Source organism: Rhincodon typus, chromosome 29 (genome assembly GCF_021869965.1).
Source record: "Rhincodon typus isolate 14 chromosome 29, sRhiTyp1.1, whole genome shotgun sequence".
Taxonomy (NCBI): Eukaryota; Metazoa; Chordata; class Chondrichthyes; order Orectolobiformes; family Rhincodontidae; genus Rhincodon; species Rhincodon typus.
The window spans coordinates 12748492-12762273 of record NC_063360.1 but is presented as its reverse complement, the minus strand read 5'-3'; the positions used below and the strand labels follow the sequence as shown (position 1 = coordinate 12762273).

General features: G+C 41.0%; 1 protein-coding gene across 1 annotated transcript in view; it reads right to left on the bottom strand.

Moving 5' to 3' along the window:
• Positions 1-3239: 3239 nt before the first annotated feature.
• The window catches only part of abca7 (ATP-binding cassette, sub-family A (ABC1), member 7), a 181282-nt gene continuing 170739 nt past the window's right edge, over positions 3240-13782 (bottom strand). The window contains exons 44-48 of the mRNA XM_048613899.1: positions 13491-13625; positions 12792-12895; positions 9961-10053; positions 7968-8211; positions 3240-5006 (exon numbers count right to left, since the gene is read on the bottom strand). Coding sequence (XP_048469856.1) covers positions 4866-5006; positions 7968-8211; positions 9961-10053; positions 12792-12895; positions 13491-13625 — 717 coding nt within the window. The 3' untranslated portion in view covers positions 3240-4865. The remainder of the gene's footprint in view (positions 5007-7967; positions 8212-9960; positions 10054-12791; positions 12896-13490; positions 13626-13782) is intronic.

Sequence of the window (13782 nt, the reverse complement as noted above, 5' to 3'; positions counted from 1 at the left end):
CAATTAGTGGATCAGCCAAGCTCAGAAATGTCTGTGTTATGATCAACCTCAATACCTCAGGCTGAGGACATTCAATACTGTCCTCACTTGACAATCGCACACATACCTTGTTGTCACAGAGTCAATGGATGGCTGTCAGGAGCAGGAATCCCAACTAATTACTCACTGTACCAGCCACCACTCCCCACCCATTCTGATGCCCCTAATGTCAATTGTTGCTGCTCCTGTCAAGAAAGTCAAACCAGAAAAGAGTAACATGAATAACTCCAGGAACTGGAATCGTACCTGGCATCTCACTCAAAATAGTCTTAGTGCTTGTTGATGTTGTAGGACAGGCTGAATGGAAAGCAAGGGTCTTTTCTAGATTTTCCCAAAAATGTTCTTCAGCCTTAAAACCTACCGAATATTCAGAAAATAATTCTGTCACACCTCATTGTGCAAGTGGAGAGGAAGTTTCTGGAGAGAAACAGTTTCTGTGAAATACATATTCCTCATTTTATGGAGCAACAGATGGGCAAGAATTTTGGTTGGCGCATTTTGAGGAGAGACCCTGGAGTTGAGGAACCTTCCCTGCTAGGTGGCTCCAGTGTCACCAGTGGCCAGGACCATCCCTGAGTGGTTTCATGGGAAACACTTCATAGACCAAGACACCTGAAGAGCTCCAGGTCCACTAGATGCCACAACTCCATTGGGTATTGGTTTGCATGCACGGAAGAAAACACATTCTGGCAAGGATATCACACTGACAGTAGTGTATTGTGAACAAAAAGTACCCCTTCTCCAGACTTTCCCTGCCCCTTCAGTGGGATTACAGAAACAGCTAGAACAGCTGAATTACACCTCGATTTACTGACAATTCCAGTATTGCCCCTCATTTCAGTACCCTGCTCACAATCTGTTGATTTCATTGCCAATATTCACTTGTCTTTTTGTTCTTTGCTTATTTTCTGGCCTGTTACAGAACATGGCAAATACAAAAATGCAAAGTAATAAAGCAAAACAGCAAAGTATGAAACATTTCAACCATTAACCCATTTTTAACTGTTGGGTTTCCATCACTGATCAGTGTCAAAACGAATTGGCCAGTTTCAGATTGAAACTCTCACTCTGATGCTACACAGGAAAGCTATAATTAACTGGATTTACACACATTCAGTTCTCTTCATGCCCACCCCTTCTGCCCCTCTCCACCAACGCCCCCCCCCCACCTCTCCCTTGGTGGCTACTCATCCAGAGAGTGGAGTCCCTATCAACAGACCAATGCACCATGAACAAGCACCAAGATAGGATTGATTTGAAGGATTACGCACCACTATTGCTGGCCTTTTAACAAAGGCAATTACCAACACATTTCTCAACAGCCACATACCATCACTCTCTGACTGTTGGAACCAGAGTTGATCGGCACCTATGATACCCTATTTTAGTCATGTGTGAGCCAGTTAACCAGAGGACTCCCTTCCTCACAAGAAGAAACAAGAAGTTCACCAGTTGCATGTGAACAGGCCCTCCTAACCAGTTTTGTGGACACTGCAACAACCCCAAAATCCCAGCAGTTGAAGAGAAAAGGGAGGGAGAACTGGACTAACTCAAGCCCTGTCAACATACCATAGATATTATGAATGGAGACCCAGTGATGCGTAGCCACGGTAACAGCGATCAGTGCAGACTGGTGGGCTGCATATGGCTTCTAGTCCATGCATAAATTTCATTACCCTACAAGGTTCAATTTTAACTGGGTTGGAATTGCTGCCAGGGTAAAAGGATCCAAGGTAGGTGATGGACCTGATTCCATTGTTGATACAATGGGAAGGCCCACCACTTCCTTAGGGATTTGAAGGAACACTCCTGCCCTGCAAGTCACAAGACACCTAAAACAACTTGTCTCACACAGCTTCTTCAGGTCCATGATACAGTTCTCAGCAGGTTTGGCCTGGTAGGGAAGTCAGGACTTAGATCAGGCTAACATTGCAAACTGGCCAAGGATATCACCAAGACCTCACATTTTATATTTGGAGTGGACATCCCCTGTCTTCTGGGTGATGCCATTTTTGGCTGCTGATAACAACAGTTTATATTCTAATCCCATGAGAAGATAACAGGCAAGTTCCTGTCCTTGTTTCAGCTGTTCTCCTGAATGGTTTTTGTCACGTTGTAATATAGATTGGGGTGGGGGGAATAGTGTTAAATTCCCACAATATTAAATGTGACATCTTTCAAACTTGTAATCAAATCTTCAGTTAAATATCCATTAAGTTGAATGGCCAGGTATAGAAGGATTCTACCCAATAACAGTTAAAAATACATATTAAATATGCAAGAATTCTGATTTTGCACCCTAATTAAGGATGCTTTTTGTAAAGTACATCTTTGGGTGAAGCCGTTTAGAATCATAGAATCCTTACAGTGTGGAAGCAGGCCATTCTGCCCATTGAAACCACACTGACCCTCCTAAGAGCATCCCACTCAGACCCCCTATCCTCTCCCTTTAACCCTGTATTTCCCATGGCCAATCCACCTAACCTGCACATCTTTAGACTGTGGGAGGAAACCCACACAGACACAGGGAGAATGTGCAAATTCCTACAAACAGTCGCCCGAAGGTGGAATCAAACTCAGGTCCCTGGCACTGTGAGGCAGCAGCACTAACCATTGAGCCACCGTGCTGCTTCTCAAGGATAATATTATAATGAGGTACATAAGCACGATTTAATGTCAGTCACTCTCAGGTCTTTTTCCACTTGTAAACTAGTGTCAGGTTGACTCATTCTGATATCCCCGTTCTTACCTCTGAGTCAATGTACCACTCCAAAGACTTTGAGTATTTAATCTCGGCAGACACTTCAGTGCAGTACTTGGGAGTGCCGCTCTGCTGAAGGTGTCATCTATCTCTTGAAATGTTAAGCATAGGCCCAATCTGAGATTAACATAAAAGATTCCATGATGTTATGTTGAAAAAGAGCATGGAGTTCTACCACGGTCCTCACCAACACTTCTATCTTTACCAATATTTTAAACCGATTATCTGGTCATTATCACATTCCTGTTTGTAGAATCTTGCTGTGAACAAATTAGCTGCTGCTTTTCCTATACTTCAAAAGTACTTCATTGATTTTAAAGCACTTTAGGACTCCTGAGGTAATGAAAAGCACTATAAAAATGAAAGCTTTATTCATTTTTAGACGCCTTTGATGCAAGGCACAGAGATGGACCATCCATTTCCCAGTCAGACATTTTTCATTGATGTGTAACAGAAAGGAAACTTCCCATAACTGACTAAACTTCCATTTATCTTTAAAGTCCATATTAATGTTGACAGCAAGATAGAATAATCTATACAGCTGACTGTGACCAATGGCTAACTGTCCACTGCAGCTCCATTTGATTGTTTTGTTTTATGCATATATTTAGAAAATGGCTCTGCAGTCAGCATTGGACTTTAAACATCAGAGTGAGGATTTGATTTGATATTTCATTAATAATGCACTGCCCACTGAGGGGTGGGAACCCAGTCCACCTAGGTGATAAGGAAAATGTTAACAAGAGTTGTGTATCAAGGATCTTCATTCACTGAGAGAGAGGAGGCACTTTCTGTCTGTGCCCTGACAACGTCACAGTTCGTTGATTACGGGAAGCTCCAAGGTGCAGAAAACCATGCTGGAAATACTCCTGCAATTATTTTTAAATTAAATCAACTTAGATCCTGCAAGTAAATCCCAGAGATCAAATAAATATCTGGACTCAGAATGAAATATGCGCACCCAGCAACAATGCTAGAATGGGTGCAAGATAGTGATTTTAAACATATGTATAAGACACATGCCTGGTGGTCAGAATTGCACTGGTCAGGCAGTGCTTATATATCAGGCATGTACTGTAAACAGTGATTTTCTTTTCAAAAAGGTGCTTTATTAATTTAAGAGATATAATTTATTTGTTTATTGCTTTAAAAATTGGAATATTTTATTTTCGAACAGCAAGAACTGCAAGCCTGTGTGAACTGAAAGTCCCTGAATTGGGACACAAACCTACAGCCTTCTCAGAGTCAGAGGTGAGAGAACTGTGGTTACGTTCTATTCAGTGTGAAAACTACCCTTGTTCATTTACACTGAGTACATGAAAATTAGATGCACACAAAACTGAACAAAATCCAGATTTTGGGACAGTGATGTCAAAGGTCATCGAGGGTATCATGTAGCTAAGACTGATAGCAATATTCCATCTTATAGCAGTTTAGGTAAGGAATGGAGAAAATCTCAAATACCTCCAGTGTAATGGGGCAATCTGATCCTATCTTAATTTTATTAGCCCATACCTTATCCAGTGCACATTAAAAAAAAGCTTTTAATCCTTGCATTTCTCACTCTCCCTCCACATCTAGCAGTATAACATCCCTTTATCATCAAAAAAGCAAAATACCATGGCTCACTCTGGCAGGGCAAAACCATTAGGAGTGGAGGGGTGGAAGTTTACTGCAATGTATCAACATGAGATTTTTTTTCATTTTTTTTCTGTTTCAAAAAATTCCAGACAAAACTGCAATGTAAACACTTCAGCTGCAAGAGCTAAAAAAATTCAAAATGAACTAAAAGATATGAAGAAACTGTATAAATATAACAGTTTGTACGTTTCAACCATTGTTCATACAAATCCAGAAAGATTTAAGGTTAGGAATAGAAGTTTCTTTTTCAGAAGGTAATTAATGGTAACTTGAAATAGGGGCAGGGAAGGTAGGTCTGCAGTTGAGGAATCGGTTGTTGATCATCCAGTGACAGATGGTTCAGTCCTGGAACACCCTTGAACTTGTTGCATTTGGAATCTGTTATTTGCATTGCAGATAGCAAGTGGATTTGCTTATACCCTGATCATACTGAACTCTCCCTCATGTTTTCGTCTGCTAAAAAATTTGTGATGCGCTTTACTGTATCCTGGTATTGGGGTCCATGTGTGAAAATGTCCTTCAAATAGTAGTCTTCACTTTGGTCCTTGGCAAAATTGACAAATACCTAGACAAGGAAAGGGAAAAGTTAACTAATGGAACATGAAAAATCCAGATCCAATAACTAAAAATATTTGTTTAAACATTTATGAATTATTTTCATGGATTTTAATTCTCCCACATACTCCTTGGAACAGGGTCCAACAGCATTGTAAAAATGATATATGTTTATTTTTTTGTATTTTGATTGTGTACTGAAATGGAAGAATTGATTTTAAAGCCAAGGATTGTTGTTGCATTGCTTCACCAAAAAGCACTCATGTTAAGTGTTATTTACACAGCTACTTGTTCAAGGAGTGAGGGTGGTCTAGTGAGAGACAAGCTGGAGCCAAGGGCTGCGTACAAATGAAGATTTGGTTGACAACAGGAAACCGATTGGTCTATGACTAGTGACAGTTAACGATGACAAACGCCTTCTGCCTGCCAACAGCAATTTGATTAGCAACAAAAACAAAAACTTCTGGAACAACTCAGCAGGTCTGGCAGCATCTGTAAAGAGAAAGCAGAGTTAATGCTTCAGGTCCAGTGACCCTTCTTCAGAACTGATTTAGACCGGAGAAAAGTAGGTATATATGCTGAAGATGGGGTAGGAGGAGGAGTAAATGGTAGGTGGAGATGGAGCCCAGTGAGAGAGTATAAAGGTTGGGCAGACAAAGGAATGCATAAAGGCCAGCCTGGGAAATCAACAGCTGCTAAAGGGGACGATTAAGGGGTGACAATGTTTGTAGTAACAGCCCACGTAATGACAAGGCCTGGTGTATGGGGTTAGGGTAAGTACATGGGAGAAGGTGCTCAGGCCTAAAATTATTGAACTTGGTATCAATTCCTGAAGGCTGCAGGGTCCCTGAGTGGAAAATGAGATGCTATTCTTCCAGCTTGCATTGAGCTTTTTCTGGAGCACTGCAGCAAGCCTGAGAGAGAGATGTTGGCCAGGGAACACGGTGGTCTATTTAAGTTGGCAAGCAACAGCAAGCTCAGGGTCATTTTTGCAGACGGAACATACATGAACAACTCATTAACAAAGCAGCAGCTATTTTTTTGCACAGCAATGTCTAACAAATAGCACGCACCAAGTGACCATTTTTGGATACCGACCAGGAAACGGAGGAACTGCTAGATCACCAAATGTTAACTCTACTTCCTCTCCACAGCTGCTGCCAGACCTGCTGAGTTTTTCCAGCAATTTGTTTTTATTTCTGATTTCCAGCATCTGCAGTTCTTTGGTTATTTTTGCGATATGATTGGATCGCAGGCAGGTGACCAACTCAAGGGTGTAAATGTTTGAGGCAAAAGTCATTGGATCTTTGGAGAAGGAGCAGTTTTTGTTCTGCAGTGGAAAATATCTTAAGTATGATGATAGCTAGTTCATTTCCTATCATCAATTGCTGTAAGCAGGGACTTCTAATTAATAATCAAGACCTTTATAACCAGACATACTGTGTCTCCTGTAAACAAGTGAAAATATCTGTAGAAGGAAGACTGAGAAGCAGTGTTCGGATCATCTCAGCAATCCCCATGGACAGGGAGTAATGGGCTGTCGATCCCCCCTACACACCAAATCTTTCTCTTCACTAATAACATCCTTTCTTTGTGTCTGTTTAAGTGTACAGGTGTTTTATAAGTGGATTAGATTTTTAACTAGTAGAGTTATACATCGATGGTTCGTAATTATTTGCCTGTAGCTAGAATCTATTTATTTGTAATAAATAGTCACTCTTTTTAAGCACAGAAACCTGGCCCATGTTTTCTGACACCTTGTCCTAAAAGACAAATACATTGGGGAATTCTGCCTACATTTTAGCATCTTTAGCTTTTGTGAAGACTCTGGGAATAGCGAGGCTTGATTTCCAGTGGGTTGACCCCAGTGACGTGTAACAATATGGATAATTGTCCGTTACTTCATACAAAGAACCAATCTTACTTGCGAGTTTGGATGATGAATGTCAGCATAGTCTGAAAACCTACCTGTTACTCTGCAATCCATTGTCCTTGATGTCCCTGATTTGTAGTAAAGTAATACTACATATGTTTTCATATTTTAAATTCAAATTATATTTGTATTGCCCTTGAGATTCAACACAAGTGATTCTCCGACATGGGCCACATTTCAACATGAGATGGGAAACAATTATAACAATATGTGGCTCACAAAATGGCTAAACACAGATTTTTCAACTTTTCTGTAAATTCAGAAGAGCTGGGTGAGTGCAGCAGCTTACTCCTCTTTTCCCACAACCATGATACCAAGTGGAATTACCATCCACCCACACTGCCATAGTTTGTTGTTGAATTTATTCCTGTGGTCCCCTGAACAAACTGTCTGCACTGTCGCAAGTTAGACTTGAGGGGCAGCTCAGCACACAAGATAATGTACACTTAAGCCAGTTATGTCCCCATTGTGTTATATTCAGTACCTGTACTGGCAAGTTCATTTAGAATTTATTGGAGGGACAGTGGGGTGAAAAGGTGGTGGGACTGGCCAGACAGGAGAGCAAAGCAAGGTTGGGAGATGAAGTGATGGTGGAAGGGAACAGATCCTGCTTTTTCAGCAGCTGCAACCCGACCAGCAGCAGTTGGTGCCCAGAAATACATTTTATAAAATAATTTCCACTGAGCATAGAATCCATTGCTGGTCTCCAAAAAGCACCCTGACATCCCCAGAACTATACATCAACTGCAGTATAACTGGAATTAGTGCAAACATTAAAATGACCTGATTTAGTATTGGGAAATATTTACATAAACATATTGCATCTTTAAAATGTTTGCGATTGAGTTCCAGCTCTTTATAAAGATAAGCTGGCACGTGGACACAAGTACTTTTAACCGTGTGTACCTTCAGGGCTTGCCTTTCCTGGTCTACTGGCAAACATCAGAGCTGGTGGTGTGCCACTCAGCAGGGTCTCAGCCCTGGTTTAGGAGCTGCACTGTAATGTATCACTAGTGTATCTGGAAAATTAGTTCTTACTTGATCTAATGTAGTTTGAGACACTGAATAGTCTTCAATCTTCAGTTTTTCTTTGTTGGTCATGAGGGCACTGAAGATTTTGGCCAGGGAGCAGCACCCCGTTGGTATCTGATGTTGCAACATGCTGTGGTGCTTTTCCTTCAACACGCAGCCTGGGAATGTGGACACCATGAATTCCTCAACATTAGATGAATCCAGCGTGGTACTGTCCATCCTCAGGATGATGGTGTAACCGTCTCCAAACCTAGGGCAAAGATTAATCAGTTGGGCTGTAGAACATTTCCAAATATAGATATTGATGGCAAGTTTTGATTCTTCCTCCTAATGCAATGCTTTTTAAAAATATAAAGAATATTTCATGTGTGAAAACAGAACAAAGAGTCCACATTATAGCACAGGCGAGACAAATTGCACGTTTCTGCTCCAAATCCTAGTTCATTGGGACAGGGAGAGGCTGCAACACGTGAGGAAATGCAATAACTGGCACTGGTCCATTGCTTTTTGTCATTTATATTCACATCCAAATAATTTATATAAGTAGTAAGGTTTACAGATTTTGTTACAGCATTTGTTTCTGTGCTATACATCTCTATAACTCTATGAGACAGAAGGGTTGAGACATGCTGGGATGTAGATATATTTTAAGCAACCTGTTCAGTGATGTTATTACACACCTCTAGAACAGGTATGACCTGGGTCACCTGGCTCAGAGGTAGGGACACTAACACTGCACCACAAGAGGCTTATCTTTTTGGTTACAGATACATCAGGTCACATATGGAGAGAAAATTAAATATTACACGAAAAAAAATTCCAAATGGAAAATAAAGTCTGGAAGAATTAACAAAGCTTGATGCCTGGGCAGTCACTTAATGGAACTATTTAGAAAACATAAGTTGCATTTACTTACTAACTATTGTCTTTCAAAAGGAACTTGAACATGGTTTCCATGTAATGTGATTACTGTAATTATATTAACAAAGCAGCAGCTATTTTTTGCTGAGCAATGTCCTACATATAACATGCAACAAGCGGCCAGTTTGGGATATGGACCGGAGTACGAAAGAACTGTCAGATCTCCAAACTATACCCTGGAATGTTTAATGTCCATCTGAACAAGGAGATTGGAGTTTTGGTTTAATGTTTCATCAGTCTCTCCATGTCACCACTCTGCAGCAATTCCAGGGTGTTTTTAAATTAATTGAGGGTTTCTGCCAAACTGGACAGCAAATTCCAGACATCTGCCACACTCTGGGTGAAAAAAAACATTTCTTTGTGTTCCCTCTGTGTAGGATTTGTGCTGGAGTGTGATCTGACGTAACAATAGTCTGTCTCAAGAGGACAGCACTATCGATTCAGGCAATTTAATGTTAAGTAGGTCAGACATGTAGGGGCCAGCACTATCAACATCATTTGAAAGACCAATTTATCTTGATCTCTCAGTTTGAAATTGTACAGGAGATGCTGAGTGGCTGGCAGTGAATTACATGGCACTAATCCAATTAAAGAGTCAGATAAGTAATGGTAACTTGATGGGCAGTGATGCTGAAACAAGCAGTAATTGTGTAACTGTTACAGTAACTGTAATTCAGATGACCATAACATTATTACTGTGGGCAACATCAGTGATGTTTCAGCATTGCAATGCATTAGCTTAAATAAATACCGACAGTGCCCTCAACAGGAGGCAATCGAAGGTTAAAAGAAAGTTTGGGAAATTGTTGGTTTATTTGATGCATTGTGATTTCAATAGACCAATGTAATACAAGAACCTCACATGGCTTCTTCCATTGGTGATTTACAAAAAAAAAACAAAATCATTATTCAATGAGTTAAGAAAATAATAGGTTTGACTTATTCAAAAACTATATCTTCAGGAGGTAGAATATTAATGTAGCTCCCGATTTGCTGTGTGGAAAATATACAGTGAAACATGCATGCATTATTGCTTGATTCCTAATTTGATTTGAAAAGACAATTAGAATGAAGTTACCTGCTCTTCAGGTGCTGCACACTGCCAAGACAGCGGAATCGCCCATTCACCATGATGGCCATCCTCGTGCACAGTGCCTCACATTCCTCCATGCTAACAAGGAATAAAAATATCATCAGATACACACATACTGTCATCTTTTTACTTACGCAGAAATCTATAGATCATGGTTAATCTATCAACCAAAGCACACAAACTTTAAAAATCTTGTGCTTATAATGAGCTAACATTTCTGACTGGATTACATAGTCACATGGTTAGCATAGATCAGATCCCCACATTACTTTATCTTCCTTTTCCTCTGTTCTTTTTCTCTCTTTAGAACATTTTTTAAATCCAACATCCAACTTTAATCAATCCTTCTCCTCTGCCTGACTGGAGTCACTGCATCCAATCAGGCTTGGTGGCTAGCTGAGGCCCAGGTCTGAACTACCGATATAACTTCCATCAACAGGGCTTCTTTAACAGTGAAAAATATTACAAGGCACTTCACAGAAGTTTCATCAGGAAATGGTTGTCTTGGTGCCAAAGACAGATTAGAAGAGTTGACTGAAGGTTGAAGTTTAACGGAGGATGGATGAGAGACAGGGTACTCTAGAACTAGGGACCTGGACAGCTGAAGATAGTCATGTCAAGGCAGTGGAAGAAAAGGTAGTTCTTAATGGCCTATAGAACAGGAATAGATTAGAGTCAGGGATAGACAAAGTTATGAATGGATTTCAACATTTCCATAAAAAACTAACAACACAGGCCATTCTGCCCATCTGGTCTGCACTGGCTGAAAAATCTAGGGTCCCATTTTAATCCCACTTTCCAGCACCTGATCCATAGCCTTATAGTGCTTCAAATGCAATTCCAGGGTGTTTTTAAATTAATTGAGGGTTTCTGCCAAACTGGACAGCAAATTCCAGACATCTGCCACACTCTGGGTGAAAAAAACATTTCTTTGTGTTCCCTCTAATCTTTCTACCAATCGCCTTAAATTTGTGCACCCTAGTAACTACCTTTTCTGCTATGGAAAACAAGTCTACCCTACCCACTCTTATCCTAGCCCCTCATTAAGTCATCCTTCAGCCTCCTCAGTTTTAAGGAAAACAACACTGTCCAATCTTTCCTCAATCTTCAATCTTAAAGCTCCCACCCCACCCCTCCACCGGCAATATTTTTGTTAATCTCTGTATCCTTTCCAGAGCAATTACGTCCTTCCTGTAATGTGGTGATCAGAATTGTACACCAAATATTTGCTGTGGCCTAACTAGTGTCCTACATAATTCCAGCATTACATCTCTGCTGTTATATTCAATGCCACACTTAATGAAAGAAGGCATGTCAACGCCTTCTTTACCACCTTAACCACCAGTCCTGGCACCTTCAGGGAGCTGTGGACACGTACCCTGAGGTCTCTCACTTCCTTTATTCCTCTCAATACCCTCCTGTTCACTGTGCATTCCTGTGCTTTTATTGACTTCCCCAAATGCATAACCTTCCACTTCTCATGGACTGAATTCCATTTGCCACTTTTCCACCACTCAACCAATCCACTGATATCCTATAGTTGAAGTCATAGTCAAACCTATCATGTACTGTAAACTTTGGTGTTGTGTCTCAACTGCAAATTTCCCAATCATGTCTCCCACATTTAAGTCTAAATCATTGATACGTACCCCAAATAGCAAGAAGTCAAAAACTGAGGCCTGCAAAGCCCTCATCGTTAGGAACCAGTTGTCATTCTCAACAGCATCTGACAACCACGATCCTTTGTTTCTTGTCACTGAGCTGATTTTGGATCCAACTCAGCACATTCCCATGTCCCATCAGTTTTAGTTTTTTTTTAAAACAGTCTGTCATGTGGGACCTTGTCAAATGCCTCAAAAATCCATGTAGACAACAATCACTGCCTCAATTGTCCTTGTAACATCCTCAAAAAAATTAAGAAAGAAATGACAATCCCTAAGCAAAACCATGCTGACTATCCCTGATTAATCTATGACTCTCCAAGTTACAGTTAATCCTCTCTCTCAATATTGATTCCAGGAATTTGCCTACCATCAAATTCTATAATCATTGGCCTATCCCTTCTAGCCTTTTTGAATAATTGTACTTTATTTGTAGACTTTCAATGCTCTGGTACCTCAAGTGTATCTACAGCATGATCCTCAGAACATTCATTATTTCCTCCTTGGCTTCCTTTAATAGCATGGGATACAAGTCAACCAGTCCTGGTGATTCAAGGAGGAATCTTCAAGGAGGTCAGTTTCTCCACTACTTCCCTCTCATTATGGTTATTTTGCACTCCACCTTTCTAACCAGAATGTTTCCATTATCTGTCTCCTTTATGAAGGCAGAGACAAAATACCCATTTGGAACCTTGCCGACATCTTCTGCAGCCATGCACAAGTTACCATGCACAAGTAAAATAGGCTCAAACCACATTGCAGTCATCTCCTTTATTTTTAGTTTGATACATGGAGGAGCCAGCAATCAACATAAGGTGGCGTAGATAGGGGTAGTTGGTGAGTCGGAATGAGTCAGATACTGGCTGTGTTTTGAAAGAGATGAAGATTATCGAGGGTGGAGGATGATAGCCCAGTCAGAAGATCACAGCATTAGTTGAAATAGAAGCACAGATGAGGGTTTCAGCAGCAGAGAGGCTGACCTGAGACATAGACAAGTCATGTTACAAATGGATGTCAGCCACTTCCGTGATAAACAGCACGTGAGGCCAGAGACTCGGCTGACAGTCTTATTTTAGAACAGGCTGTATGTGGGCTTCGGAACACATTTCCCAAAGTATTTGTCTCTAAAGGAAGCAGCAGTTAATGGCCACTAACCTGTGTGAGGTGAGTACCACTGATCTCCCTTCTCTGATCACACTCAGGATGCAATTCCAGAGAAAGCGCCTGGCCTTGGGATCCATTCCCGTCGTAGGTTCATCCTGCCATTAAAGAGAAGAATGACTACAGCTTCTGGTGACAATAAGTGTTATAAATTTGGTCTACGTTTGCTTGAAGTTTGTTACTCTCACTGGGACCAGCTCTAGAGACATACTTGGGCAGTATACATCGACACCTCTTATAGTTTGAGAAACTGGTCAGCAACAGTTAATAGGCTGTTCAGCTCTGTGGAAAGCAGAAGACAAGCCTGCTCCTTTCAGGCAAACCCTGGACAATTTTCTTTTCCCTCCCCAATGAAATTTAGATCACTCCAGTTGACAATCTGCCTTAAATCAGTAAGTGCTGAATGTAGCAAAGATTGAGCTATGAATATTCCTGGATCTTTACGGCCCCCAAATCACCCTGGACCTGTATCAATTGTACCACAATATGAAATCATCATCAACAATGTTTGTAACCATGCTTCATTAAAACTTTCTGAACCCTTCAGAAATTGTCTAGGAATCCCTTGGAGTTTCTCCTACTCTGCTGCAGATGTTAGCAGCAATCGGAGTGAGATGTAATCTGAGTAAAGTAACCCCGAGAAAATTCCCAGTCATTGCCTTTGTTACTCCTAGATCACAATTTCTCACTAACCAGAAAGATGACTGGTGGGCATCCAATCAGTGCAATGGCAGTTGACAATTTCCGCTTGTTGCCTCCGCTATACGTCCCAGAAGGTCTGTCTGCATAGCGTGAGAGTCCTAATTTCTTCACAGCCCATTCAGTGACCTACCAAAACAATCCTAGATCTTAATGTAAATTGCAAACAAACCTCCCATTCCATCAAAATAAATGAGCACTCCAAGCACCAGTGAAGACATTGTTTGCTCAAGGAACAGAGGCCCCAGTCCCACAGCGCAGGGTGTGCCAGGCGAAGGCCCCAGTC